The sequence below is a fragment of the Lissotriton vulgaris genome, chromosome 6 (assembly GCF_964263255.1).
Source record: "Lissotriton vulgaris chromosome 6, aLisVul1.2, whole genome shotgun sequence".
Taxonomy (NCBI): domain Eukaryota; kingdom Metazoa; phylum Chordata; class Amphibia; order Caudata; family Salamandridae; genus Lissotriton; species Lissotriton vulgaris.
In genome coordinates this window covers 1,236,177,316-1,236,202,145 of record NC_141694.1, presented here as the reverse complement: position 1 = coordinate 1,236,202,145, position 24,830 = coordinate 1,236,177,316, and the positions used below count along the sequence as shown (strand labels likewise).

Here is a 24,830-nt window from a genome sequence, read left to right as displayed (position 1 = left end):
ATCAATGATGTGTACTGAGTCTCTATCCCTGTGTGAGTTAGATGGTGTCCTCAACTGCTGCAAGACTGACTCTATAGTTTGATCGATGCTATCCATGAGTGATAAGTGTGTAGCATCTAGCAGTAGTGACGATCTAACGTTAGAAGATGACCCCGGGGAAGCCAAGTGCGAGCTTTCAATTCCTTCAGCTAATTTTTTTTCCTAGACTGTAAGCCCCTTGTTTACCACGGTATTGGCCTTTGCAAGAAAATTATCCAGAGTACCTGTGACCATGGTGGCTGCCTTGCTTCTTGTTTCCCTCATTGCCATTATGCTCGGGCAGAACCTCTGGGTAGCCAGGCAAGGTAATGAAGATCGGATGTTCTGGAAGGCGAAATATTAGGGGGGTGGCCCGGTCCGGTCTCCAACGTTCACTAACAGCCTCAAACGGCCCGCCCTTTGCCCGGCGCCTGCCCGCGCGCGTCCCGCTGCGCGTATCAAGGCTTGCTCTTGTAGCCAGTGGGCGGGCGGGGCGCCCAGGAGGGAGGCGGGGTCGATGGGGAAGAGTCTCCAGGTGCGGCACAAACACACACCGCTAGCAATCCTGGGACTCGCAGTCCCGCTGCAACATCCGTCGCCCGCAGTGATGGTCCTTCTGCTGCCTGGGTCTCCGATAGGGAAGAGCACTCCACGAAACACTCCGTTAACCAAAGTCTGCCCCACACAACTTCGAGCGGCCCCCGCGAAGCGGGGGCTGCGAGTCGTGGCTTTTACCAGGAGGGAGGCGGGGTCGATGGGGAAGAGTCTCCAGGTGCGGCACAAACACATGCCGCTAGCAATCCTGGGACTCGCAGTCCCGCTGCAACATCCGCCGCCCGCAGTGATGGTCCTTCTGCTGCCTGGGTCTCCGATAGGGAAGAGCACTCCACGAAACACTCCGTTAACCAAAGTCTGCCCCACACAACTTCGAGCGACACCCGCTTTTGGAACTGTCCTGGGGGGTGCTTCATGAGTTTCGTCCATTTCTTTTCAGTGCTGATGGGCATCCCGGTTTAGGAAGGTGTTGCAGTTTCTGAACCTTCACTACGTGGCTGTTCCTCTCTCCATTTTGTGTCCTACCTTCTCCACCCTCTTTCTTTCCTTCTCCGGTGGAGGGCCCATGGAAATGGGGATGTTAGCTCTCTTCCTTGCTGTGGCCACATTTATAGAGGCTGCCGTGATATACCCTCTAATGTGTAGCCGGTCTCTGGAGGAGTGTTTATACATATTTTCCACTCTCTAGGTCATGGCCTTGCAGGTTGAGTGCTTTCTGAAAGCATACCTTTCCTAATCTATGCGCCTGTTTGCACTTGCTTATGATCAGGGATATGAGTGAAATAGGTGGAAAATAGTATGCAAATCTCCCTCTAGTGACAAAGCATTCCCCTTGGAGTGGCGGTGTTGATGCCTGGATTCAAAATCTTGGCATTTTGCATTGCGGTGTTCCCCAGTACGTGAAGAACTCCTGGAGCACCTGTTCATTTAGTTACCATTCGTGTGATACGGAAAATTGCCTGCTTAGTCTGTCAGCTTCTACGTTTGGTACTCCTGGCAGGTGTATTGTTATTAAGATTATTCTTCTTTGAATTGCCCATGTCCATATTTTCTGGGCTTGTCTGGACAACATGTGTGATTTTGTTCCTCCTTGTTTGTTCAGATAGAACCTCATGGTTGTGTTATGATGCATTTATCTGAAAAGCCTTTAAGGGCAGAAAGACAGTCTTTAGTTCCAGGACATTTATATGTCTCTCCAGTTCTCCATTTCCCTCAACAGGTCCACTGTTTTTTCTGTTCATTCTCTTACCGAATGGTCACCCTTCCACATGCTGTTCGGTGGTTTTGGTTCTTTGTCCTTTTTTCATCCAAAGATGTCGCTTGTTGTAGCTCTTCTCTCTCTCCCCCTCGCTCTCTCTGTCGTGGACAATTATTTGAATTTCTGGCTCTTTTTTTGGGCATCCGCTGAGCTTTGGCTGATGCTTTCAGACACAATGGCGTAAAAATTAATCTGAAGATGGCACCATGCACATAGGCTTTCGGGGCGCACGTCTAATGACACAAGAGGATGCAAGACGACACAAGAGTATGGGCACAGCACTAAATGGCCACAGACGACAGCCCAGTAAAAAAGAAAAAAAGGACTAACTAAAGTTTCCTGTCCAAACCACAAGACGGCAGAATAATACACAGCATGTGAATCCAGAAAAAGATTCATGCTGCAAAATAGTAAGTATAGGCAATAGGCTAGAGCTGCAGTTTGGCCAGAGAGAGCCAATAAAGCATATAACCTAAACACCAAGTGGAAAATAAACACTTACCACTAGTTATCCAAGCTTTATTTGCTCTCTCTGGCACTAATGGGAAACACAATGAATATTAATTCATATTTCTGGGTCAGATTTTAGGACTTTGCTATGCTTTGGGATGTCAGCAATATTGACGCCTGGCTGAATTTATGGTTACAGTGCATATTGACCCTTCGTTCTATATTTGAGCTTTTTGGTGAGCCTCTCCTCTGGTTTTTGTAGTGCTCTTTCTTTTATAATTTTGCAGGTTTTTGATCATTTTATTTTATTTTCGCATTATTTCCTTCGGATTATATTATATATATATATATATATATATATATATATATATATATATATATATATCCTTTTACTATCATATTATTATTTGTAGTGTTTTAAGATGTTGAGGTCCTATACATTTTCTCACTATTTTGGGGTTCAGGTTCAATTTACTGATCTTTCACTGTTAGAAATGGGATCCCTGGCTGGCCAGGGCTTGCGCCAAAGTCAGTCAGAGACCACCACTCCTAAGGCAGGGCAAGGGAGTTACACGCCAAGATAACCCCTGCTCACCCTCTAGGTAACGTGGCGCGAGCAGCAAGGCTAAACTTGGAGGCGATATGAGTTAAGTATTTGCGCACGCACCCCAGCAACAACACCCAAGGCCCACCACAAAGGAAACTCCACACAAGGTTATATATAAAAATAGCCTTTGTATTACACCAAAACACATTAGATAAAACACACACTTTACAATGTGCCAACAGGCACGGGCAGAATTTACAGGGGATATGTACAAGACAGGGCCACCTGGACCAATGTCAGGAATCAGCACTTTTAGAAGTAACACTTTTAGAACATAGCACATAGAATGTAAAATCACTGTAGTACACAACCAGTAACTACTGGTAACCAGGACCTCACTAGCACCACCTGCACTAGGAGAAAAACAACCACCTAAGTATCACAATACCTGTAGGGGTTTAAACACATAACACATGATGCATAACATACATTCAGAGGTGTAAGGGAGGAAACATATGACGCCTAAACACATTCAGAGGTGCAAATAACACATGATGCATAAAAACATTCAGCGGTGTAGAACAAGGCACATGACATATTCTCAACACATTCAGAGGTGCAGAAACCACAATAGCGCAAAACTCACACTAGTCACCACCTGTGACTGTCCCTAGGCCAACTGGCCTCTCTAGGGCTAGGACGCCCTGTGTCCAAAGTCAGGGGGCCTAAACGTGGCAACTGCCCACAAAGTGCTGGGCAGCTGTGCAGATAATACTGGGGCCAACGCGGGAGCCTCGCTGGGCCCAAGCGCACAAATTGCCCCCTGAGCCTCTCAGGGGTTCTTAACACAACAATGTGGGCAAGGAGGGAGCCTCTCAGGGCTCTAAGAACAATGCTGGGGCAAAAGGAAATACCCCCTGGAGCCTCCTCTGGCTATAAACACAAATGGGGGCTGGGAGCCTCTCTCAGGGCTCTGGGTAAACGAATGCCCCCTTGAGCCTTGCTAGGCTCTTAAAACAATTATGGCGCTTCCCTGAGCCTCTCAGGCTCTAAACACAAATGTAGACGGGGGAGTCCTCCACGGACTCGAGAACAAGGAAATGCCCCTTTTGCCCTCGTGGGCTTTAAATCACCAATAGCTGCCAAGAACCTCGCAGGCTCTAAGATACTGTGGGGCTCTCGAGCCTCTCAGGGCTCGGTGATCACCGGTGCGGCCCGTGGGAGTCCCTCCTGGACTCAGGAAAGAAGAATGCCCCAGTGAGCCTCCTCTGGGCTCTAAACACCACAAGCGTGAGGTCGCGCTACAGAGGGGGGGCGGACACCGACAATGTGTCCCGGCGCCCCTCCCGTTTCTGTTGCACTCACCGGCTTCCGGTGAAGGTCCGGGGCTCCTCCCTCGCTCAGGGAGCCTTTTGCGGCCCCGCAGGCAGCTTCTTCTTGCCGGCTTCAGCTCCTCTGTCGGGCGGAGAGGCGGGCACTTCCGGGTCGCGGCTGCAGGACCCAATCGCAGCGCGGCCTGGGGATATGGAGGTGGGCACTTCCGGGTCGCACTAGGCAGCGGCCCGGCAACGTTTCAAACCCTCCTGGGCTGCGGCGGTGATTCTCCCGGGCACGAAATCGAGGTGGGCACTCGATCCTGGGCAGAAAACAGCGGCAATGTCCCGGGCAGGGTGGGGTGGGCACCTGCCAGGGGACAAATAAATTCCAAATAAGCAAGGTGGGCACTCGCACATAAAGTAGCGATCGGGGCAAATGCCGGGTGGGCACCGGCTCGGGACAATAAAGCGCCCTGAGGCGCTGGCAGGAAATCGAGCGCGCTCTCAGCACTAGGGGGCTAATCTAGCGCCGCAAATCAAGGGAAGCGCTCCCAGGCGCTCGGAGGGAAATCCACAGCGCTCCTAGCGCTAGCAATAATCCCAGCGCTTCCAGGTGCCCTCAGCAGGGCAGGGTCCCAGGAAAGTTTCTTGTGGAATGTAGGGGGGGGCAAGGCTGGGCCCAGAGCCAGCACACTGGGTCTCCAGGCAGGGAGACACTCCAAGTGGCGGTCCTCTGGCCCAGCGACAGCAGCAGCAGCCCCCTCAGGATCCTGGAAGTGAACAGATTCAGTGGGGACACAGCCCCATTTTTATACACCAAATCCTTTGTTCTGGCACAGAGTGGGGGCAGACCCAGTCGCAGCTGGTCCTTGAGTACTCTGTTTACCTCAACCACCCTCTCTATTCACTGGCAGGGCTTGGGTCATCAGTCGCACCACAGGAGGCGGAGCCAGCATTGTCTGGGGAAAACCCAGCCTCATTCAGGCCACAGGTACACTCCTCCCCAGCCATCAGCATGCTAATCTCCCACTCACCACCGGGCAGACCCGTCCAGCCTTCCTGGAGCCAGGCTCACCAGCCAGCTCCAGCCAATCACACGCCAGGCATATTTTACACTAATATGCCAACTCCTAGAAGTGGCATTTGTACACAAGACACACTCATGCCACATACACCATTGCAAAGCATTCACTCTCACGAGTTCGCATATATCAAATTCGAACCTGTACACCCCACGCATCAGGAACTACCAGGGACACATACATTCCCCATGCATTCCTATGGGAGGGCAGGCCTATCTCATCACATGCACTCAGAGTGCGCACACACTTTCCACTGGGACACAGTGAAAGTGCGCAGAACCCAAAAATCACCATCACCAGGTCACCATTACAAGCAAAAAGTCTAGGGGTGAACCTGCCAGAAGGGCCAGTTCCCCGACACGTAGAAGGGAATCGGGCATTGTGTTCCTGGGCGTCCCCGCAGTGACTGAGAATAGGGAATCCTGCAGTTTTTTTGTTTTGGAACGTGGCAGGTCTGAAACAGAAAATTAAAAACCCCTCCTGGGAAAGTGTTATCAATAGTCTCGATATCTTGGCTTTGCAAGAAACTTGGTCAACAGACACAGTACATATAAATGGTTATAAAAGTTTTTTTCACTCCGGCAGTGGGGGGCACACATGGGAGAGCTAAGGGCGGGGTGATTATGTACCTCTCCAATCAGCTTAAGTATGAGCGGGTACGCTTTTCATCAAAGTGTAGCTACTACCAGACAGTAACGATAGGTAGCAGGAAGGCAGCCAGTTTTATTGTCATAAACTTTTATAACAATATCCCGAATAATGATATTCTAAGCACTTTAAAAATGCTAAGTGATGATATACAACATGAGATAGATAGTAATGAAAGGGAAGTAACAATTCTTTGGTGGGGGGATTTTAATTGTCCACTTTGCAATAAGGGGCAACAGGGGATCTGTGGTTTAATGTTAGAGCAGGACATTAACCTTACACATTTTGACCACTCCATGATCGGGGACTTATTAAATGAAATACTGTTCACCTATGATTTGGGATATGTAAATGAAAGTGCCCAAAAACCATCTCATTTTCTTCCGACCTTTATTGGCAGAGGAGCACTGACTACGATTGACTTCATTATTTCTTCAAATACTTATGGCCGTAAGATTAAGAGGCTCAAGACCCTAGACTTGCCACTGAGCGATCATCGGCCGCAAATAATGGAGATTGAAAACCCATTTTGGGAGCAGCATAATGATGGGTCCCTTACGCGCGCACTCCCAGATGTGACGCTTGGGAGTCAAAATGGGTATACACTTAAATGGAGTAAGTTGGTCCCAGAGAAATTCTTAGGCAAACTGTTGAAAAGTTGTTTAGATAGCTTCATGATCTGCCTGGGTGAACACTCTGATAGTGAGCGGATAATAGGACATTTTAACATTATAGCATCTTCTACTAGAGATAGTCTGTTGGTGGAGTCAAAGAAACGGGCCAAAGGCAACAGGAGATGGTTTGACAATGCATGTACAAAGGCACTTACTGACCTGAAATATGCCATTCATAGGATACCTCGAGACCCTTTACTAATAAGTGGATCAAGGAAAGCATACAACGAGGCATTAAGAAATAGGAAAAAGGCTATCAAAAGGGAGGCCTGGGAAGTCCTATGTGCAGCATCGCAGTCTAAAGATCCATCTGCGTTTGGAGGGCCGTAAACGCCCCCTTTCTTTACGATAATACCAAAGCGCGTATGGGAATTGCGATCTCGGCGGACGATTTGGTCAAACATTTCTCTAATCTTTATAGCTGCCTAGATGAAACATCCAAAATAGGGATTAACACAATGTGTGACAAAGGGGTACGGGCCCAGAAGCTGGTGGTAACTCTGGATGAAGTTATGATGAGTCTGAAAGCAACAAAGGGGGAAAAGGCTGCAGGCCCAGATGGGATCCCAGCAGATTTGTTCAAAGCAAACAGTGAGATCTGGGGCCCCATGCTGGTACAGCATTTTAATGCTGTGCTAGCGAGGGGATTAAATCCTTCATGGTTCACCTCGGTCATTGTCCCAATATACAAGAAGGGAGATAGACAAAATTGTGCTTGCTATAGGCCAATCTCCCTTCTAGATTCATCTATAAAGATCCTTGGCAGAGTTCTCCTAGTTAGACTCCAAAATTGTGCAGAGGATAATGGGATAATAAGTGACTTGTAATTTGGATTTCAGAAGGGTATAGGAACAATTGAACAGGGTTTAAATTTATTTATTGTTCATCAAAAATATACCAGGGTAAAGGGTGAACGCCTATACCTTACGTTTGTTGATCTTACCTCGGCATTTGATTGTGTGTCCCATGGTAAACTATGGGCACTATTAGAAAGGTTGGGCGTGGAAGACCCTATTATTTGCTTTTTAAGGGAATTGTATTCAGGGGCTACAGCATCGGTTTGTTATGGAAAGGGGGGTGAATCTACCAGATCATTAGGGATAGGATGTCGGGTACGCCAGGAATGCGTCCTGGCTCCATTTTTATTTTTGGTCTATATAAATGGACTTGAGCTTCGTCTGTTGCAAGAGTGCAGGGATATGCCCAGGGTTGGCAAAAGATCTATCCCTGCACTCTTGTATGCGGATGATGCAGTCCTAATGGCCCGGACCCCCCATGTTGAGTATGGACCTAAAAATTAACTGTAGTAAAACCTTCTCCATGAACTGTGGTACACGAACTAGGAAACAATTGAAAACGATGTCCATAAATAATATTCCCCTGGAAAATACCTCCATTTTCCCTTACCTGGGTATCCTGTTTCATGAGACTGGCTCTTGGACAAGTGCTGTAAAGGCTAGAACTCTCTTGTTTTCAAAAACAATAATGGCCTTAAAGAATTTTATAAAGAAGTTGGGTAAGAAACCAATAAGAGAAGTCTTAACTATTCATAATGCTACGTGTCTATCAGTTGCTCTGTATGGATCTGGACTCTGGGGGTATACTAACATAAAATCAATTCAAATAGTCAAAAATAAGTTCATGAGGCATATTCTGACAATACCAGAAAGTGTTGCGACCAATTCTACCACACCAAACTTGGGCAACCGTACATTACAGATATAATCAGAACTCAGCCCATCCTTTTGTGGCATAGGGTATGGACAACAAATGAGTGTGCCGTGAACCGGGCTATTTTGTGGGACGTCCTAAAACTAGAAAATGTGAGTAGATTCAAATGGCTAGATTATGTTAAATGTTTTCTAATAGAAATCGATTGCCAACAATACTATGATGATCCTCTCACAATGGTTAATATATCTAGAAAGTTGTTGAAAAAATTGTGTATGGAACACCTCGAGGAGAAAAGAATGTTAGAGGAAGTAAAGAAAAAGACGGTTACCTCGCATCAGCTGTTATTAACTGGTGATAAATTACAGCCGTATTTAACTCTGCCTATGTCCAATTATGACAGATTCCTCTTGACACGTTTCAGATTAAATATTGTTTTTAGACTTTTGACTTTCCCAGAAATGAATTTGTGGTCGGGTGATTTGCCTACGTGCCCATGTGATGAATCCTCGTCCCAATCTGACATCCACGTTTTATTTTTTTGTAAATTTTATATTTTACCGCGTAGGAAACTTATCATCCCAATCCTCAAAGAAATGAACTTAAATAGATGTCGCCCAGCATTTTTAGAGTTGCAAAGAATGGACACAGTTTTAGTTGTTGCAGTAGTCTCAGAATTTTTTAGACATGTTTTTAAATTGCGGAAATCAATTGGTCTGGATGAATTTTAACTGCCTCCTTTTTACATTTCTGTGTAAATTAATTTTCATGTTGTTGCTTTTATGGATATTACTTATTAACCGAACAAAGTACCTTTTGAACTTTGAACTTGTGCATTTGTCTGTTGTAGCCCTAATAAAGTCTGAGGTTATGTGCCTAGACGAAACACGTTGGCTCGAATTGTTGCTACTTGTTACATTGATGGAGTGAAGCATATTGAATTTATACATGAAACCTGAATAAACAAGCATTTGCAATGCAATAGGTCTCGCATTATTTAAGTTTGAGCTATTAGCATTGTAAATGGCAATGTTTTCATTTATGCGTTATTGTTTTTTTCTTTGCATAAAAAGGTACATATAAAATATGTGTTGTACAAAAGTTATTTATGCAGTATTTTGAAAATAGCTAAATTAATAGCTTTGTCATTTACAATGCCAATAGTTATAACTTTCGCAAATGTGACACCTATAGCATTTGTAATGCAACATGTTTTGTATTTACGTGACTTAGCTGTATTAATATTACAAATTACAATGTCTTTTAATTTTTTTAAATAAGTAATACTTAGATAAAAGGGATTTTAATTTATAATGACAATAGCTTAAACTTTTTTAAGTAACTTTTGTGAAGATTATGTTCAGAGTATTTTATTGTGACGAAAATCCAAGAACAGAAGTGAAATATTAACATATTTTTGTGACATTTGTAATAAAGTTTGAAACATTGAGAGAACATATTTGAACCAGTTGTTGTTGAATGGTTGCGCAGATTGATGCTGGGGTGGAAATGTACTATAAAAACACGCTCAGAGCATGCCATAATATAACACACTTTGTGATGTGCTGTAGTGTAGGTGTGCTGCGTGTCTGCTTGCGGTTGCATGTGTGTGTTGCAGCATAGATAAATAGCAACCGTTGCTGTTTATCTATGGAATCATATGTCTGTATTTTGTGTTTGCTCTGTTTGTGTCTTTGTTGTTTGCGCGTGAGTGCTTTTGTGCTTGTGTACACGTTATGTCAATTGTTGCATGTATCTGTTTGTCTTTGCTTTATTTTTTTTATATCTGTACATGTCTGAATTAGCTCATATGTGCGTGAGTGCTTGTGCGGTCATATATGTAACAGTAATGAATGTAACTGCATGAACGTGTGGGTTTGTGCTTGTGTGTGTGCGCGTATTGGGGTAACTGTGCATGGTGTGGATTGCATGTTAGCATCTGTATGACTGTATGTATTTATAATTGCCTGTGTGTGACAAGTCGTTGTGTGTGCATGCATTTTACTTGTCTGTGTGTGTCGGTGAATTTGTGTTTAAAGATTTGTGGCTTTGAGTTCCTGCCATGTTTAGAGCAAACCGCAATGATAGAGAAAGAGCGGGAGTGGGGGCTGGAGGAGGTGGACAGGTTGGGGGCAGAGAGGCGGTGATCGCGTGTGGGCGGTGGAATGAGCAAGAGAGAGAGTCAGGAAGGGAGAGGAGAGGGTGAGTGGGAGTCAGAGAGAGCTGGGGGAGGCAGGGGTGCGTGGGAGAGACGGAGAGCTAGAGAGAGCGAGGGGGAGGAGGGATTATATAATTTAGCTGCATTTATAAAACCCTATGCGGCTTGTACCAGCGCAGCGCTATAAAAGTAACGGAATGATTGCAATTCTATGGTTCCTGAAAATAAGGGACGCACTAGAAAGGGCTGGTGGTTTCCTAAATATTGAACATTCTGTTCTGATTACAGGATGTGGTTTCTTTTTGTTGGGGGTGGCGGGGGGGGGGGGAGTGGAGTGTCTCCCCAGTTTGTTTCACATCAAAGAGTTTTCAAATGTCGTGTCGTAAACACCTCCTCCCGCCACCGTGCACATAAAAAGCCACGGCGAGAGTGCGGAAGAAACTGTAAAGAACTGTCGTTGTTGTCGCGCTATTTGAACAGTTCAGAGTGAATGAAGAGCAGAAAGGTGTTAGCCTGGCTGCAGTCTAGCCAAATGCTCGAGCGACTCTTGAAAAAAGGAGCGCGGCATTTCAGATTTTGCTGTTCGGTAGAGCACCCACCGCCTACACACTTTCTCCACCTGGGCAGCATTGTTGCAGTCTACCTAAATTACGTAAACAACTGAGAGGGTGTGGGAACCTATCAGCGAAGAATCATACTTGTCAAACAGCATCTAAAATCTTCCCAGGATGCCCGAAAGAATCTGCGAGCATCAACTTTGTCACAATATATCTTTAAACAACCACTTTGCTCATATTTCCTATTCTAGTTAGCCCCATTCGCACATACATCTATAGTTTACTTTAAAAAAAATTATCACCGCCGACGGGCCCGGGATTCCAGAGGAAACGCTGTGCCCGCCTCCCTGCTCGGGGCCGCGCTGCCATTGGCGGACCCCTGAGACAGGAAGCCAGGCAACGGGAGAGAAGACGTAGGCCGGGCCAGAAGAAAGAAGGAAGTCCCGCCTGCTGCTGGGCTATGATTGGCTGCCCGCCGGGATGGAGCAAAGAAGCCGAGTCCTCCCGCAGCCCGGGGCTCCCGTGAGCTACGAAGAGCCCCGGGGCCGCCCCAGAGAAGAGAAATCCTGCGTAGCCGGTGAGTGGGGTCCGGTGCTGGTGTGTGTGTATGTGTACGATTGCGGCGGCAGCGGCGGGGGGAGGGGGGTCTTTGTATGTGTGCGTGCGTGTGTGTATGCGGGGGGGGGGATTGTCTGTGCGTGTACTCTTGTGTGTGGGCGGCGGCGGCGCGGGGGGGGGGCTGGGGAGGTGTAGTGTGTGTCTGTATGTGTGCGCTCGTGTGTGTGTTGTGTCTGCCTGCATGTGCATGTGTTGTGAACAGCCTGCTCTCTGTGTGTGTGTGTGAAGGTGCGGCGGCGGCGACGGAGGGGGGAGGGAGGAGGTGTGGCTGTGACTGTGATGTGCGCGGCTATGATGTGCGCATGCGTGAGTGTGCGCGTGCACGCAGTGTAATCCAGCCAAGAGAAGCTCGTGGCAGTTTCCTGTCCTCCATTCCCCCGTGTCCGATAGCTATAAGTCTCCGACCCTGGACGCATCCTTCGGATGCGAATTCCAGGGCGAGACCTAACCATCATGAAAAAGCACTTAGAAGATCATTACTTGGACTCTTTACGTTGTTCTGTGAATGTGGCTCAGGAATTAGATTTTCTTTTTATCTATTTAAGTGTGGATTCATTTGCTCTCCATTCACAACGAGGGGCAGTCATTGTTCAAATTCCTTGGAGCACTGTTACAGATGAAGTTGATACTATTGTCCCCTAAAATACAGTAGCATCACCCTGCGCAGCCTATACACCCCATCTGCTCTCCTTTGTCTTTGTTGCTTAATACTGACTCCATTACGTTTCTTCCCTCAGCCCTAGTGCAATTTGATTTTTGTAATCTACCCTTAAATGGTCCCCTAACCACACCGGTCTATCTACAGCACATCATGTTTAAGATGCTAAAATAAAATTGCTCGCCAAGTATTCTGCTGCTCTTTGTAGAAGGCCTTTCTATATAAAATGCTTATTATCATTTATTTATATGTTACTTTTCTACACTTCCTACATTTCCAGCTGACTTTCGAGGAGTATTTGAATGCAGTTTTGAGTCCCACATAGTTATCTTGTATGAATGTGGTCGATCTTTTTCGCACAATCAGATTTACTCATAAGCTTCATGAAGTACAAGGCCATTTACCATTCTTAAAAGGAAGACAAAGGTATTTGGAGGGTTAACAAACAATTTGTAGTGGAAACATTTATGTTCTTTAAGTATGGAGATTTTAATCACAAAGAGATGTAGGCTTCTACCCCATCCCTTTTCAGAGATCTATTCAATATGCCTCTTTCTTATTTTTACTATGATCCCCAATAACGTATTTCATAATTTCTTTCCACTATGCCCAGAAGTGGCCTTTAGCTGACATGCAGTTGCTTTATGAAATTCCTTCACAAATAAATGGATACATTGTACAACATCAGGGTTTGTTTCATAACATAACAAGGAAAATCCGGGAAGTGTGCCAGTAGCACTGGGTTCTACAAATGGTTCCCAGAAATATCAAAAAGATGGTCTCATTGCTATGAGCGGAGAGGAGCAAAACAAAATAAAAATAAAATTTCTGCCACCAAGAAAGCAGAGGCTACAGCAACAGCAACTCAAATCATCAGCCAGTTGACCGGTCTCACTACAACCGAGGCCAAACGCACACCCTGGACACTGCAGTAAAATCTATTGGGAAAGATATATATAGGAGTAGAAGCAAAGAACTTGAGAAAAAGATGTTCATTGGGCAAGAAAGAGGGCAAATGATAGGAGAAAGAAAAAAAAAGAGGGGCCGGGAGGCAGCATTGGTTGATATTTGTAGACTGACAACAGCATCAGCAGCGCCTGTGTCTAAATAACACGCATACAAGGAATACGTTTTAATTGTTCCAACTTAAGAATAGATAAATCGATGTATATAAAATACATACCTTGACAAGTTGGTCCTGTTTCTGTTCCAACTCTCGGATTTCTTGGTTTAGAATCACAGCTACTTGTTGGGGCTGACTCCTGCACTTGCTACAGATGCCATGCTGGGTCAGGTCATCACAGACAGGACAATGCAATGTAGTGAAATACTGCGAGATGGTGCCTTTTCGACTGTCCTCACTTCGAGCTATGGAGCATGCTTTCTGTACCTAAAATGAGCAGTTAAAAAGATATCACAAGTTTAAGAGGTTCTTTTTTTTTAAACTCTGAAGTCCATGATAATAACCAAAAACAGATATATAATACAATAGAAAAAGCGTAAAACCACCTAGACTTACCATTTACATCGCTCTACATAACTAATCTCACCCATTCAGTTTTGGGTGATTCTTTGTGCAAATTTAAAGAGTTAAAAATGATTAGGTGGGGGGCGTGACTTAGCCGGCGAGCATGGCGGTCGTGTAGAGCGTGAGCTCCGACCAGCCAGCAGATATCCTGATCAATTATCCTGGCTCTGGTCATCGTGAACAGTTCCCAGCGACCCTTTTTGGTGCCCGGTCCCGAGGGCATCCTCGGACGGCGTGAGGCGGCGCTGGAATCGGCTCCCGCGGTCCGGGAGTGTCCCAGCAGAGTGCCGCGGTCGGAGCGGTCCGGCGAGGCATGTGAAGCCGGGGCCTCAATTTTGGTGCAGCCTGGCAGGGCGGGGCGGCCGCATCGAGAGCGGAAGCGGCGCATGCCCATTGCTCACCCGGAGACCGGGAGCCCCGAGGACCACGTCTCCTGCAGGACGGCAGCAAGGGGATTCGGGACAAGGCGAGCCTTGCGGGAGCCTGGGCCGGAGAGAGGGGCCGCCATCTTTTGTGGTCGCGGCGGCCGCGCTGATCAGCGGAGGGGTGCGGCTGGACAGGCGAGCGGCGCTGCCGCACTCCCAGGTCAGTGCAGAGTATTGAGTGCCCGGTGAGCTGACCAGTAGACGGCCTGGCAACAAGCTGTGGGGCGGCTGCGGTTGGAAGCTCAGAACTCGGGGGTCACATCCGGCCCCAGCGTACATCTGTCGGTGGCGCTGGCCGTGCTGAGGGGGCCCTCTTGAACATTGGGCCTGTGCGGCTGCCGGGCCTGTGCCCAGTATAAGTGAGCGCCGGCCAGGGGGACGCGCAGCAGCCGGTGGGGGTCGGCGCTGCAGTGGACTATTGAAACCCCCCCCCCTTGGGCGGGAGACCGGCGGTTGGCGGCCATATTTGAGTTTCGGCCCGCGGCGGGAGCCGCTCCACACATCAAGGGCAGCATGACGAGAGGGGGCGGCGGAAGGCAGGGCAAACAAGGGCCGATTGATAAATTCACGGAGGCGGCTGGTGCAAAGGGAGCGCAGTCACAGGTGCCGGACAACGCGGCGCTCTTGGCAGCGATCACGCAGTCCAGTGACGCGTTGGATGCCAAAATTGGGGCAGTGGGCTCCGATTTAATACTCCTTCGGCAGGACCTGCGGAACGCTCTGGAACGAATTACAGGCACGGAGACGCGCATATCGGAGGTGGAGGATGATGTCTCCACCCTGAAGAAGAGAGTCTTGGCCTTGGAGAGAATTCAGAAGGGCCTGGCTCTGAGAGCTGAGGATGCGGAGGGGCGCGCCCGGCGCAGTAATCTTCGCTTTATAGGATTTCCGGAGGACTGTGAAAGGGACAATGCAGGGCGCTTCCTAGCACAATGGCTAGAGAGCTGGATTCCACCCGATGTTCTCTCCCGCTGCTTTGTGGTAGAGAGGGCCCACCGTGCACTGGCACAGAAACCCCCGGCTGGTGCGCGCCCGCATCCCATGATCGCCAAACTCCTGAACTACGATGATAGAGACACTATCCTGAAGCAGGCAAGACTGAAGGGCAAGCTCACGTACGAGAATGCAAATATTCTTATCTTCCCGGACTACACAAAACAGGTTCAGCAACAACGCCAATCCTTCACCGCAGCCAAAGCTCGTCTCAGGGGCCTGAAGCTGCAATACGCATTGCTCTACCCAGCGAGGCTGCGGGTCATTTTCCAGTCCTGCACATTTTTCTTTGACACTCCAGAAGAGGTCGTTCAGTGGACGGATGAAACTGTAAAGGTTCGGACCAACACGGCGAAAGGCGGGGAGTCTGACCCCTCCTCGAGTAATTCTGCCAGAGGGGGCCCGAGGGTCAGCGTCGGCGCCGGGGCAGGTCACGTTTGAGCCGTGGCTCGCAATCTGCGTCGACCTCCCGCTGAGATGAGGCTATGCCGGAAGTCCAGGAAGATGTGCCTTGACTATTGAGGGAACTGACTCATGACTCATTTATATGTCTGATGTAGATGACCAGGTGCAATGCTGGCTAGGTTGGTGGCCACACTCGGTCTGGTTTGGAGAGGGAGCAACAACCTAGTTCTATATGGACTGCTGTGAGGGGATCCATTGGAGGGGGTGGTACTTGGCTCCCAGTTGGGGCCCGGACCACGCTCCGACAACGACAGGTGCTTCCGTGTTTGGGAGGTGTGGGGTGGGGGGAGGTTGGGGGTTGGTCTCAAAGGGGGGAGGGAGTGCCCGCGCTGAAATTGCTGCTTGCTGACTGTTTCAAGAATTGCCAATGCTGCCCGTGTAAGGCTGGCCAGCGACATGCCATACTGTACAAATGTCTCTTGATAGTGAGAGAGTGCGGCTAGGCCCAGGTGGGACGCAGATCATGAGCTGGAATGTGCGGGGGATTCTGGATAAGGTGAAGAGGGGGGAGGTATTTACATGGGCCAGGAGGAGGGGAACAGACATACTCCTGTTGGAAGAAACACACTTGCTTGGTACCAAAGCGCTGTGCCTTCAGCGAAATGGATTCACATATGCATACCACTCGGGGTTCACAAGAGGATTACGAAGGGTGGCAGTCCTCATACATCGTAGGGTTCTTTTTGCTCATAAACGCACGTGGACTGATGCGCAGGGTAGATTTATACATGTGCAGGGAGAGATTGGAGGAGACCCGGTTCTCTTTGGCAGCGTATACGCCCGCCACCTTTGCAGTGGCCCCTAGTTGAGAGGCTGCTGTCCCTTTGGGTGGAAATGCCCACTGCTCTGTCCATTGTAGGAGGAGCTTGGAAAGATGTTATGGATGTCTCGTGTGATAGATGGCGAAGCCCTGCTGGCGTTCAGGATGCGGTGGGGAGGGAAGGTCCAGCTACTAGGTTGCGGGCCTTGGTCACAGGTCTTGATTGGGTGGACACCTGGAGGTACAAGCATGGGTCACGCAGAGACTTCACATACCTTTCCACAGTGCGGGACTCCTTCTCTAGATTAGACTACGTGTTTGTTCCGAGAGTGATGGCGAATAGAGTGCTGTCCGCGGAAATCCTGCAAACACAACAGGTGATGGACCGAATGTGGATCAATGTCACACACTCATCCCAGTCCAAAGATCTGGGCCCAAATCCATCGTTTTTTTGCACTCCACACCACCCTGGGTTAGACAATGGCAATATGCAAATCAGCTCTGACCCTGTGCCCCATGGGAACAGTCCAGTCCGAACTACAAAAGCCATGTCCTTCCCAGAACGGAATCAAGCATCCGAGGACCGGACCGGTTTCGAGGTAACACCTCTCATCAGCCCGGCTAGCTTGACTCCAGTGGTGTGGAGTGCCTGGGACCCACGTCTGGGCATCCCCAGCGCACTTAGGGCGGAATATGCAAACACAACAGGTGATGGACCGAATGTGGATCAATGTCACACACTCATCCCAGTCCAAAGATCTGGGCCCAAATCCATCGTTTTTTTGCACTCCACACCACCCTGGGTTAGACAATGGCGATATGCAAATCAGCTCTGACCCTGTGCCCCATGGGAACAGTCCAGTCCGAACTACAAAAGCCATGTCCTTCCCAGAACGGAATCAAGCATCCGAGGACCGGACCGGGCTAGCCTGCCACGGGCGCTGTCCGACCACTCGCCGGTTTATGTTATACTTGATACTGGTCGCGCTCGGTAGCCGTTTCGGTGGCGTATGTCACCTTGGCAATTGATGCAAGACGTCTACCGTGCTCACATGACCTGTGAAATTGATAATTTTTTATCCGCTAACGTAGGTACGGTAGATTCTCCGGCGACGCTTTGGGAGGCGATGAAACCCACATTAAGCGTAGAGACCTGGTGCGGCGCGAGGCGGACTTGGAGACTTTGGAGCGCAGGGGCAGAGAGGAGGATGGTGGGCCGGCTAGGCTATAACAACAATATGCTGCGGTGCTGCTAGACGAAGCCCGACAGGCTTGGCTGGCTACACGCAGTCGTATATACCAATGGGGCGACAAGTCCTGCAAGATGCTACATCGCCTGTGTCAGGGCATTATGCATGCCCAGCCACTGCCCCAGATAGTGGGCCCAGATGGGGAACCTATCTTGGAACCTGTTGCGCTTGCCGGAAGCTTTGCTACTTACTATGAGGCATTATACGCGCCCCAGGAGTGCTTAGTGGCAGTGGTCATACAACGATTTATTGATGACCTCCCACCGAGGGCCGTTTCAGACGAGGCTCGTGAGGTATTAGATCGCCCCTGACAGATGCTGAACTGGCCTCGGCACTGGGCGAATTGAATCCGGGTAAGGCGCCGGGACCTAACGGGTTCCCTAGTGAATTTTTTTTGGCGCTTTGCAACCCAGCTGAGCCCACATTTTCGCCCGGTCATAGAAGAAGCGCGGGAGAGTGGTACGCTGCCCCCGGATTGGCGGCATGCGGAAGTGGTGGTGTTCCTGAAGCCAGGGCGACCTCCGGAGAGTCACGCGTCCTACCGCCCAATCTTCTTGCTGAATACTGAGGCCAAGATACTGGCTAAGGCCCTTGCCAATAGACTTAAACTATACATCACAGATCTAGTTCATCCGGACCAGGCGGGCTTTATGCCACAGCGTGCCACTCGCCATAATATTAGACGTGCCCAGGTCGCGGTGCCGGCATGGCGACGATTGGGGGAACAGGCGGCGCTGTTTTTGGCGGACATGGATAGGGCATTTGACTCCCTGAGCTGGACATACTTGTTCGCTCTGCTGGGACGTCTGAACCTAGGCCCTTGATTTTTGGCATATGTGCGTCTCCTCTACACGGACCTCACGGCCATGGTGCGGGTGGGGGGGGGTGAGGGGGGGGGGGGGGTATCCCGCTCCTTCTAGATCAGGCGTGGGACGAGGCAGGGCTGCCCCCTCTCTCCATATCTTTTTGCACTCGCTATGGAACCCCTCGCGGCTTGGGTGCGAAAAGACGCTCAGCTCAATGGATTTCGGTGGTCGGTGGACCTAACCGATAGAATAGCCCTATACGCCGACAATGTGTTGTTTTTCCTCACTGACCTGGGGCGATAGGGCCACGTCTCGTGCGAATTTTACAAATCTTTGGCGAAACCTCAGGTCTATATATGAATCCCGGGAAATCTACACTCTGGATATTGGGAGGCCCGCAGCCGGTGGAGGATTGGGCGCGGGGGCTCCAGTTGGCCACAGATGGAGTGAAGTACCTGGGAGTATTTTTATCTGCGGACGCGACCACAGCCCGAGAGCGTAACATTACCCCGGTCTAGGAGCGCACTCGTGAAGACCTGAAGGTGTGGTCTAGGATGCTGCTCTCTATACTCGGTAGATCGGCCGTCTTTAAGATGGTGGTGCTCCCGCGCCCGATATATCAACTGCAAAATCATCCAGTGTTGGTTTCGCATGGCTGGTTCCGGCGCCTTAACTCGGCGCTAAGCGGGTTCTTGTGGGAGGGAGGCGCCGCACGGGTTGCCCTGCGGACTTGCTTCCGATCGACGTATACTGGGGGCTTGGCCACATCAGATGTCCTATCGTATTACCAGGCGTCCCACCTCTTGGTATTAAATGACTGGTGGTATGCGGATAGGAGCGACCCCGCATATGCAGTTGAGAGGGCCTTGATGGGCACTGTGTCCGTCCACACACTGCTATACTCAGCACCTTTCAGGAAGTGTTTGCCGTCCATCACGCAGGTGGTCTTTCAGATATGGAGACAGGCTTTACGTAGGATGGGCTGGTGGAATGTTCTTACTCAAGAAACCCCTTTGTGGCGCAATGGTCGGCTGCTCCAGATGGACACACTGATAGGCTTCTGGGGATGGGATGCGATCGGCATCTCTGCCTTAGGGGACGTTATGTCCGGGTGGGTGCTCAAGTCCTTCGATGATCTACGGGACGAATTCGGGATGCCACGTACCCAATTCTATAAATATCTCCAATTTTGACATGCCCTAACACCATACATTACGGGGTTGGAGAGCCTCCCTGAGTTCAGCCCGCTGGAAGCTAAAGTTTTCATGGGGGAGCTGCCCGACAAGAAACTGTCCCGAATCTACCAAACCCTTGTTCGACACTGCTCCACCGACCTGCAACGACTTAAAACTACATGAGAGCAGGATGTTGGGTAATTAGATGAGGAAGATTGGGTGGAGGCTCTGGAGGGTCCCAGGGGGGCTGCAATTTCCACGCGCCTGCGACTCGTCCAATTTAGATACCTACACCGTACATACTACACTAGACAGCGCTTGTGGAGGGCGGGCTTGGTTGCGTCCCCCGATTGTCTTAGGTGTGGATCGGAGGTGGGAACGTTGATGCATACAGTCTGGGACTGCAGGTCGTTACAGAGATTCTGGAATGGGGTGTTCCAGTGCCAAGATGACGTTCTAGCCAGGGTGCTTCAGAGGGATCCTAAGCTAGCCCTGCTACACGTCATGGCCGGGGTAGGGGGCAACAGGTATAAGCGCCATTTACTTTTACTGGGACTAACACTAGCAAAGAGAGATATTGCACGATCATGGAAGGCGCCCCGGGCTCCGTCGCTCATGGCCTGGAAAAATGGGATGGACTTCTGTATGGGGATGGAGCAACCTATATATGTAGCTAGGGGCTGCCCTCGAAAACACTTCAAAATCTGGAAGAGGTGGGCGGACTATCGTGGTCTGGAGCTGGATCCGCCACCTGAGGACAATGCCAACCAGCCTCCCTGATAGTTCGACAGTCATGGCTAAACAGTTGGCACATCGGTGCACATGGCACACGTTATACCAGATGTACATGATACAGGTGGAGCAGGCAGCGGCGCGCGGGGGGTGGGAGTTGCGGGTGGGTGGGAGGGTGCGGGGGGGTTTCATAGCTACACCTTCTGTTTGTATAGTCTGCTTCATTATAGGACATGACTGCATTTGTGATTGGTACATTGATAATGGTGATTGTCTCTGGGTGACAGAGCATTGCGAAATATGTGCTTACTATGCAATCAATAAAATCTGTTTAAAAAAAAAAAAAAATGATTAGGTCATACACATTCAAAACCGTAAGTCTGTCCTAAATGTGCACAGCAAACTTCTTCAGAAGCATAGTTCTGAATACCTTTTCTAATGAAAAATTGTGGGAGTACCCAGTTTACCTTCCAATAGTCGAAGAACAGCACACTAGCCATTATATAAGAGAAAAAGATCAGGCTACAAAGAGAAGTTCCCCAATATTCAATTCCAGCTCAAAACCAGGAACATACATTTACGCACCTCACCAGACTTATAGTAACTGCCAGCACTATGGAGATGAAGTGCTTAATACCAAACCAATTATCCTTCAGAGCACTTATTTAAAGGGCAGACATCTTGGTGGAAACTTTGGCAAGAGGGAAGAGTGTAAAAAGCCGCCGATTTAGAAGGCTCAAATGCCTACGACAGATCCATATGAGAGGAAACCAGTTGGACTGAGCCTGCAATGAGAGACTAGCAAATGCAATTACATGTGGCCGCGGAATAGCCTCCACCAGGGACATAGCAGTGCTTGGCTTGCCTGTCTAAAAGTAAGAAATCCTGTTCTGTTGAATAGAGGTTTTTTTTTTGTCACTCTGCAACAGCCAAAGAAGTTTAAGCTGCATCAATTTCAAGCAGGTAGATTGGGCACAAACCCATGTCCAGATGAGAGAGTTGTAGAGGAGGAGGAAGAAGGAAGTCCAACAGCAGGAACAATGAGCTGATTATTTAGTGAGATCTACCATTTGGGGGCTGTGAACCTTAAAATCAGGCGGGAGCGGACTGACTGACCTTCAAAAGAAAGGGACAAAATATTATAGAAGAGAGTTAGCCATCTTATTAGGGTAAGAAGTACGTCACCCAAACAACAGTCACATATAATATATAGTGGAGGTGAAACAATGGATGTGAGGAAATTGGGTATTATATGGTGTGGCCTGGCGACCTCACCTTCTTATACACTTACAAACTCCTTTAGGTTTTATTTGTCAAATCTTCAGCTCAACCCTGTGTTGCTCTGCCTCTGAGCAGCAAGACTTACACAAAGGAACAAGTGTAAAGCATTTAAAAAGCACTGAAATTACTGAAGACGAAATCGACAAGAAACCAAAGAAATCTGACCCCAATCTACAAAAATAAACTGCATTTTGATGTATTTTTAGACACCACAACGAAAAAGATCCATCGGAGGGTTCTTGAGAGACAGAATTTACAAGGTATAGCAAATCAAATAATTTCACTCTACCGTGAACAAGCACTGGAAAATACAAGAAATATGATACTTGAAAGATATTTCAGCAAAAAGTTGGCGTATCTGTAAAGAGGTCACTTAGCATCACTTTAGGTGACCAACCCCAGTGGTGAGCCAATCAGGAGGAACAGCAAGGTCCTCAGAAACCGCAACCTCAGTAGGCGAATCAGTGTTTAGTCAGTTCCAGACACTTTTATTCTTTTCAAGGCTTTCCTATATAAGTGGTCCTGATGCAAAGGATGGAGGAGGCTGTGGATGTGATGCGGTTGATGGGGATCTTGCTGGGACTATACCTCGGTCCCTGAAGGGGGCAAGGTGATCCAGGTCACAGGGCCGACATCCCTTAAAATCCTATCGGTCCGGGCAGAAGTCCAGTCACCACTGGACTACTGGTCGCCTGGTATCACGGTAACAGAATAATCCTACCTGGGTCGGCAACTAGTCCTCTGGAGGTCCCAGCTACACTCCAATGGCACTCACGGGCTCATCAAACTTTGATGCAGCTTTGTTAATCCTGTCTTGGTCCCTTGTGCAGCACCACAGCAGTTGGCAGTGGGCTGAAGACTTTGGGCTACTATCTAGTCCCAGCAGGCTTCTTCAGCTGTTGTGTGCCTGTGCTGCAAACAGGAGGCCAGTGAGCTGACTCTTGAAGTCTCTTGGCCTTGGCTGAGTTCTGGGGATGACTTCTCCTTGAGCAGGACATGTTAGGCAGAGTACTTTTCCTTTGCTAGCCACCAGGTGCATTCCATGATAGTGCAGCCTCTTTACCAGTTCTATGGTGCAGCAGGGCAGTCCTTCGTCGTTAGTCAGTTGAGATCTGTTAGCAGGAGTCCCCCACGCATGCTCACAACATGTCCTTGGGGCAGGATGTGGTTGGTAGCCAATAGGGTACCAGGTTCCCTCCCATCTAATTACCACTTCCTTAGAAGTGTAGCATCTGTGCATCCTAGGATACACCATTCTGCACACTTCCAATATGGCAGGACCACACTCCTGGCGTGTGAAACTCCCTAACCCAACCCATAGGTGTGCCAACCATGGGGCTAAAAGTCCCTGGGAAAAACGTTTGGCATGGGGTTCCCCTCTCCTGTCCCTGGTGCCAGCCTGTTTGCCTGAACAATGGTCCAGCCTCTCTTCAAAGTGCTACACACTTTGCCTTCAAAGCCCGCCAACATCCTGCAGGAGGGAGGTGACACCTCCTTTCAGAGTATACCCTTATTCTATCCTTTCCTGGTAATTAGCGCGTCTCTCTAGGAAGGCAGAAAGTTGTGTCAGCTACAGGCCCCTGGCAGGTGAAGGCAACAAAGAGGCACATTTGCTAAATTTGCACACTGCAACTTGTCACATTAATTTTGAACTGGGAATTAAATTGGGCTTAACTGTAATGAGTTGTTTCTTGGAATGTGGCCGGGATCAAGAACAAACTCCTGTGCCCAGATTGGGGATCCTTTGTCGAGAAATGCAACCTTTGCTTATTTCAGGAGGCGTGGGCCCTGGAGGAAACTCAGAGGAGTGGGTTCGCTACATTTAGCACGCTGGCAACTACGAAGGGTAGGGGTAGACCTTCTGGGGGACTAAGCATCTGGGTGGGCACTCATGTGGGTGCCACGGCAGTGCAGATTTCAACTAATTCCCCCGATGTGCAGTGTGTTCTTTTAGCATTCCCAGACAACAGTGAAACTGCTTTAATAAATATCTACTCACGACCCACCCAGAGCGGGAAGGAGTCTGGAACCATTGACCAACTTAGGCAGTTAATTTCAACCCTTGATCCTGCAGCTAACTTAATCGTGGGAGGTGACTTTAATTGCCAGTTTGAGACCCTTTCTGATGCAAGCTCAGACAGCCCAGATAATGAGGACCAGTATTGGTCTATTCCAGACACCTAGATTCCGGTAGTAAAAGCATGGACACCCTTGGTGCTCCAAACTAATTCCCTTACGCTTTTGTCCTCTCTTAGGGCCTGCAATGGGAGGACAAAATTGGATAGACCTGGCCGAATGACATTCAACAGAGATGGGCATAATTCTATTCTTGACTACATCCTGGTAGAAACTCGAATGTGGGACATGGTTCAAGACTTCCAGTACACCCTTGGAAAGATAGCGACCACAACCCTCTCGTATTGACGCTTAAACCAGGTAGTTTGGGACTGACTAACCCAGCCTTAGAGGCAAGCACTATGGACCCTCCGCTTATGCTAACCACCAATAGGCGGAGAGTCAAATGGCCTTGTATACAAGGTTCTCCAAGAAAACTTGCTAATATCTATCAAAGGGTAGTCCCTCTCCTAAGAGAGATGGGTGAGGTGGAGGTATTCATTCCATACTTTGGACTAGAGGATAAGCCGTTGGAAATACAGAACCAGTTAATTCACAATCTTTCCGACGCGTTTTACAAAGAAGGAAGTAAAAAGGTAAAACCAGCCTCGGTCCATCCATGGTATAACGCTAACGCAGGAAAGCAAAGACTGATCTGACAGCTGCGGTAAATGCAAAGGATAGGCCAAGGATAAAGCAAAGCCGCCTCAATTATAAGCGGGTTATTCTTAAAGAAAAGAAAGAATGGGAGACTGATAATTGGGAAGAACTTAGAATGGCACTTAAGTCCAAAGACTAAAATCTCTTTTGGACAATTGTTAGTTGTGGGGGCAGGGCGGACAAAATGGCTACCGAACCAAACATATCTGCCGCAGCCTGGGAGGCCCACTTCGCAGCGCTGTATGCACAACAGAGAGAGGAGGGCTTCGCCAACCCACTCTCAGGCCTCCTCCACGAGTGTCGACTGGAGGGGGACAGGGAGATCACAGACATGGACGTAGAAGCTGCCATCCTTAAACTGGTACCTAACAAGGCGCCCGGTTTGGATAAGTTACCGGGGGATTTATTTCGGTCCGAGCCAAAGATATGG

General features: G+C 48.8%; 1 protein-coding gene across 2 annotated transcripts in view; it reads right to left on the bottom strand.

The window, feature by feature from the left end:
* The window catches only part of REV3L (REV3 like, DNA directed polymerase zeta catalytic subunit), a 1,049,196-nt gene that overhangs the window by 40,894 nt on the left and 983,472 nt on the right, over nucleotides 1–24,830 (bottom strand). For both annotated transcript variants that reach the window (XM_086927335.1, XM_086927334.1), the window contains exon 31: nucleotides 13,394–13,600. In XM_086927335.1, the coding sequence (XP_086783461.1) occupies nucleotides 13,394–13,600 (207 nt within the window). The remainder of the gene's footprint in view (nucleotides 1–13,393; nucleotides 13,601–24,830) is intronic.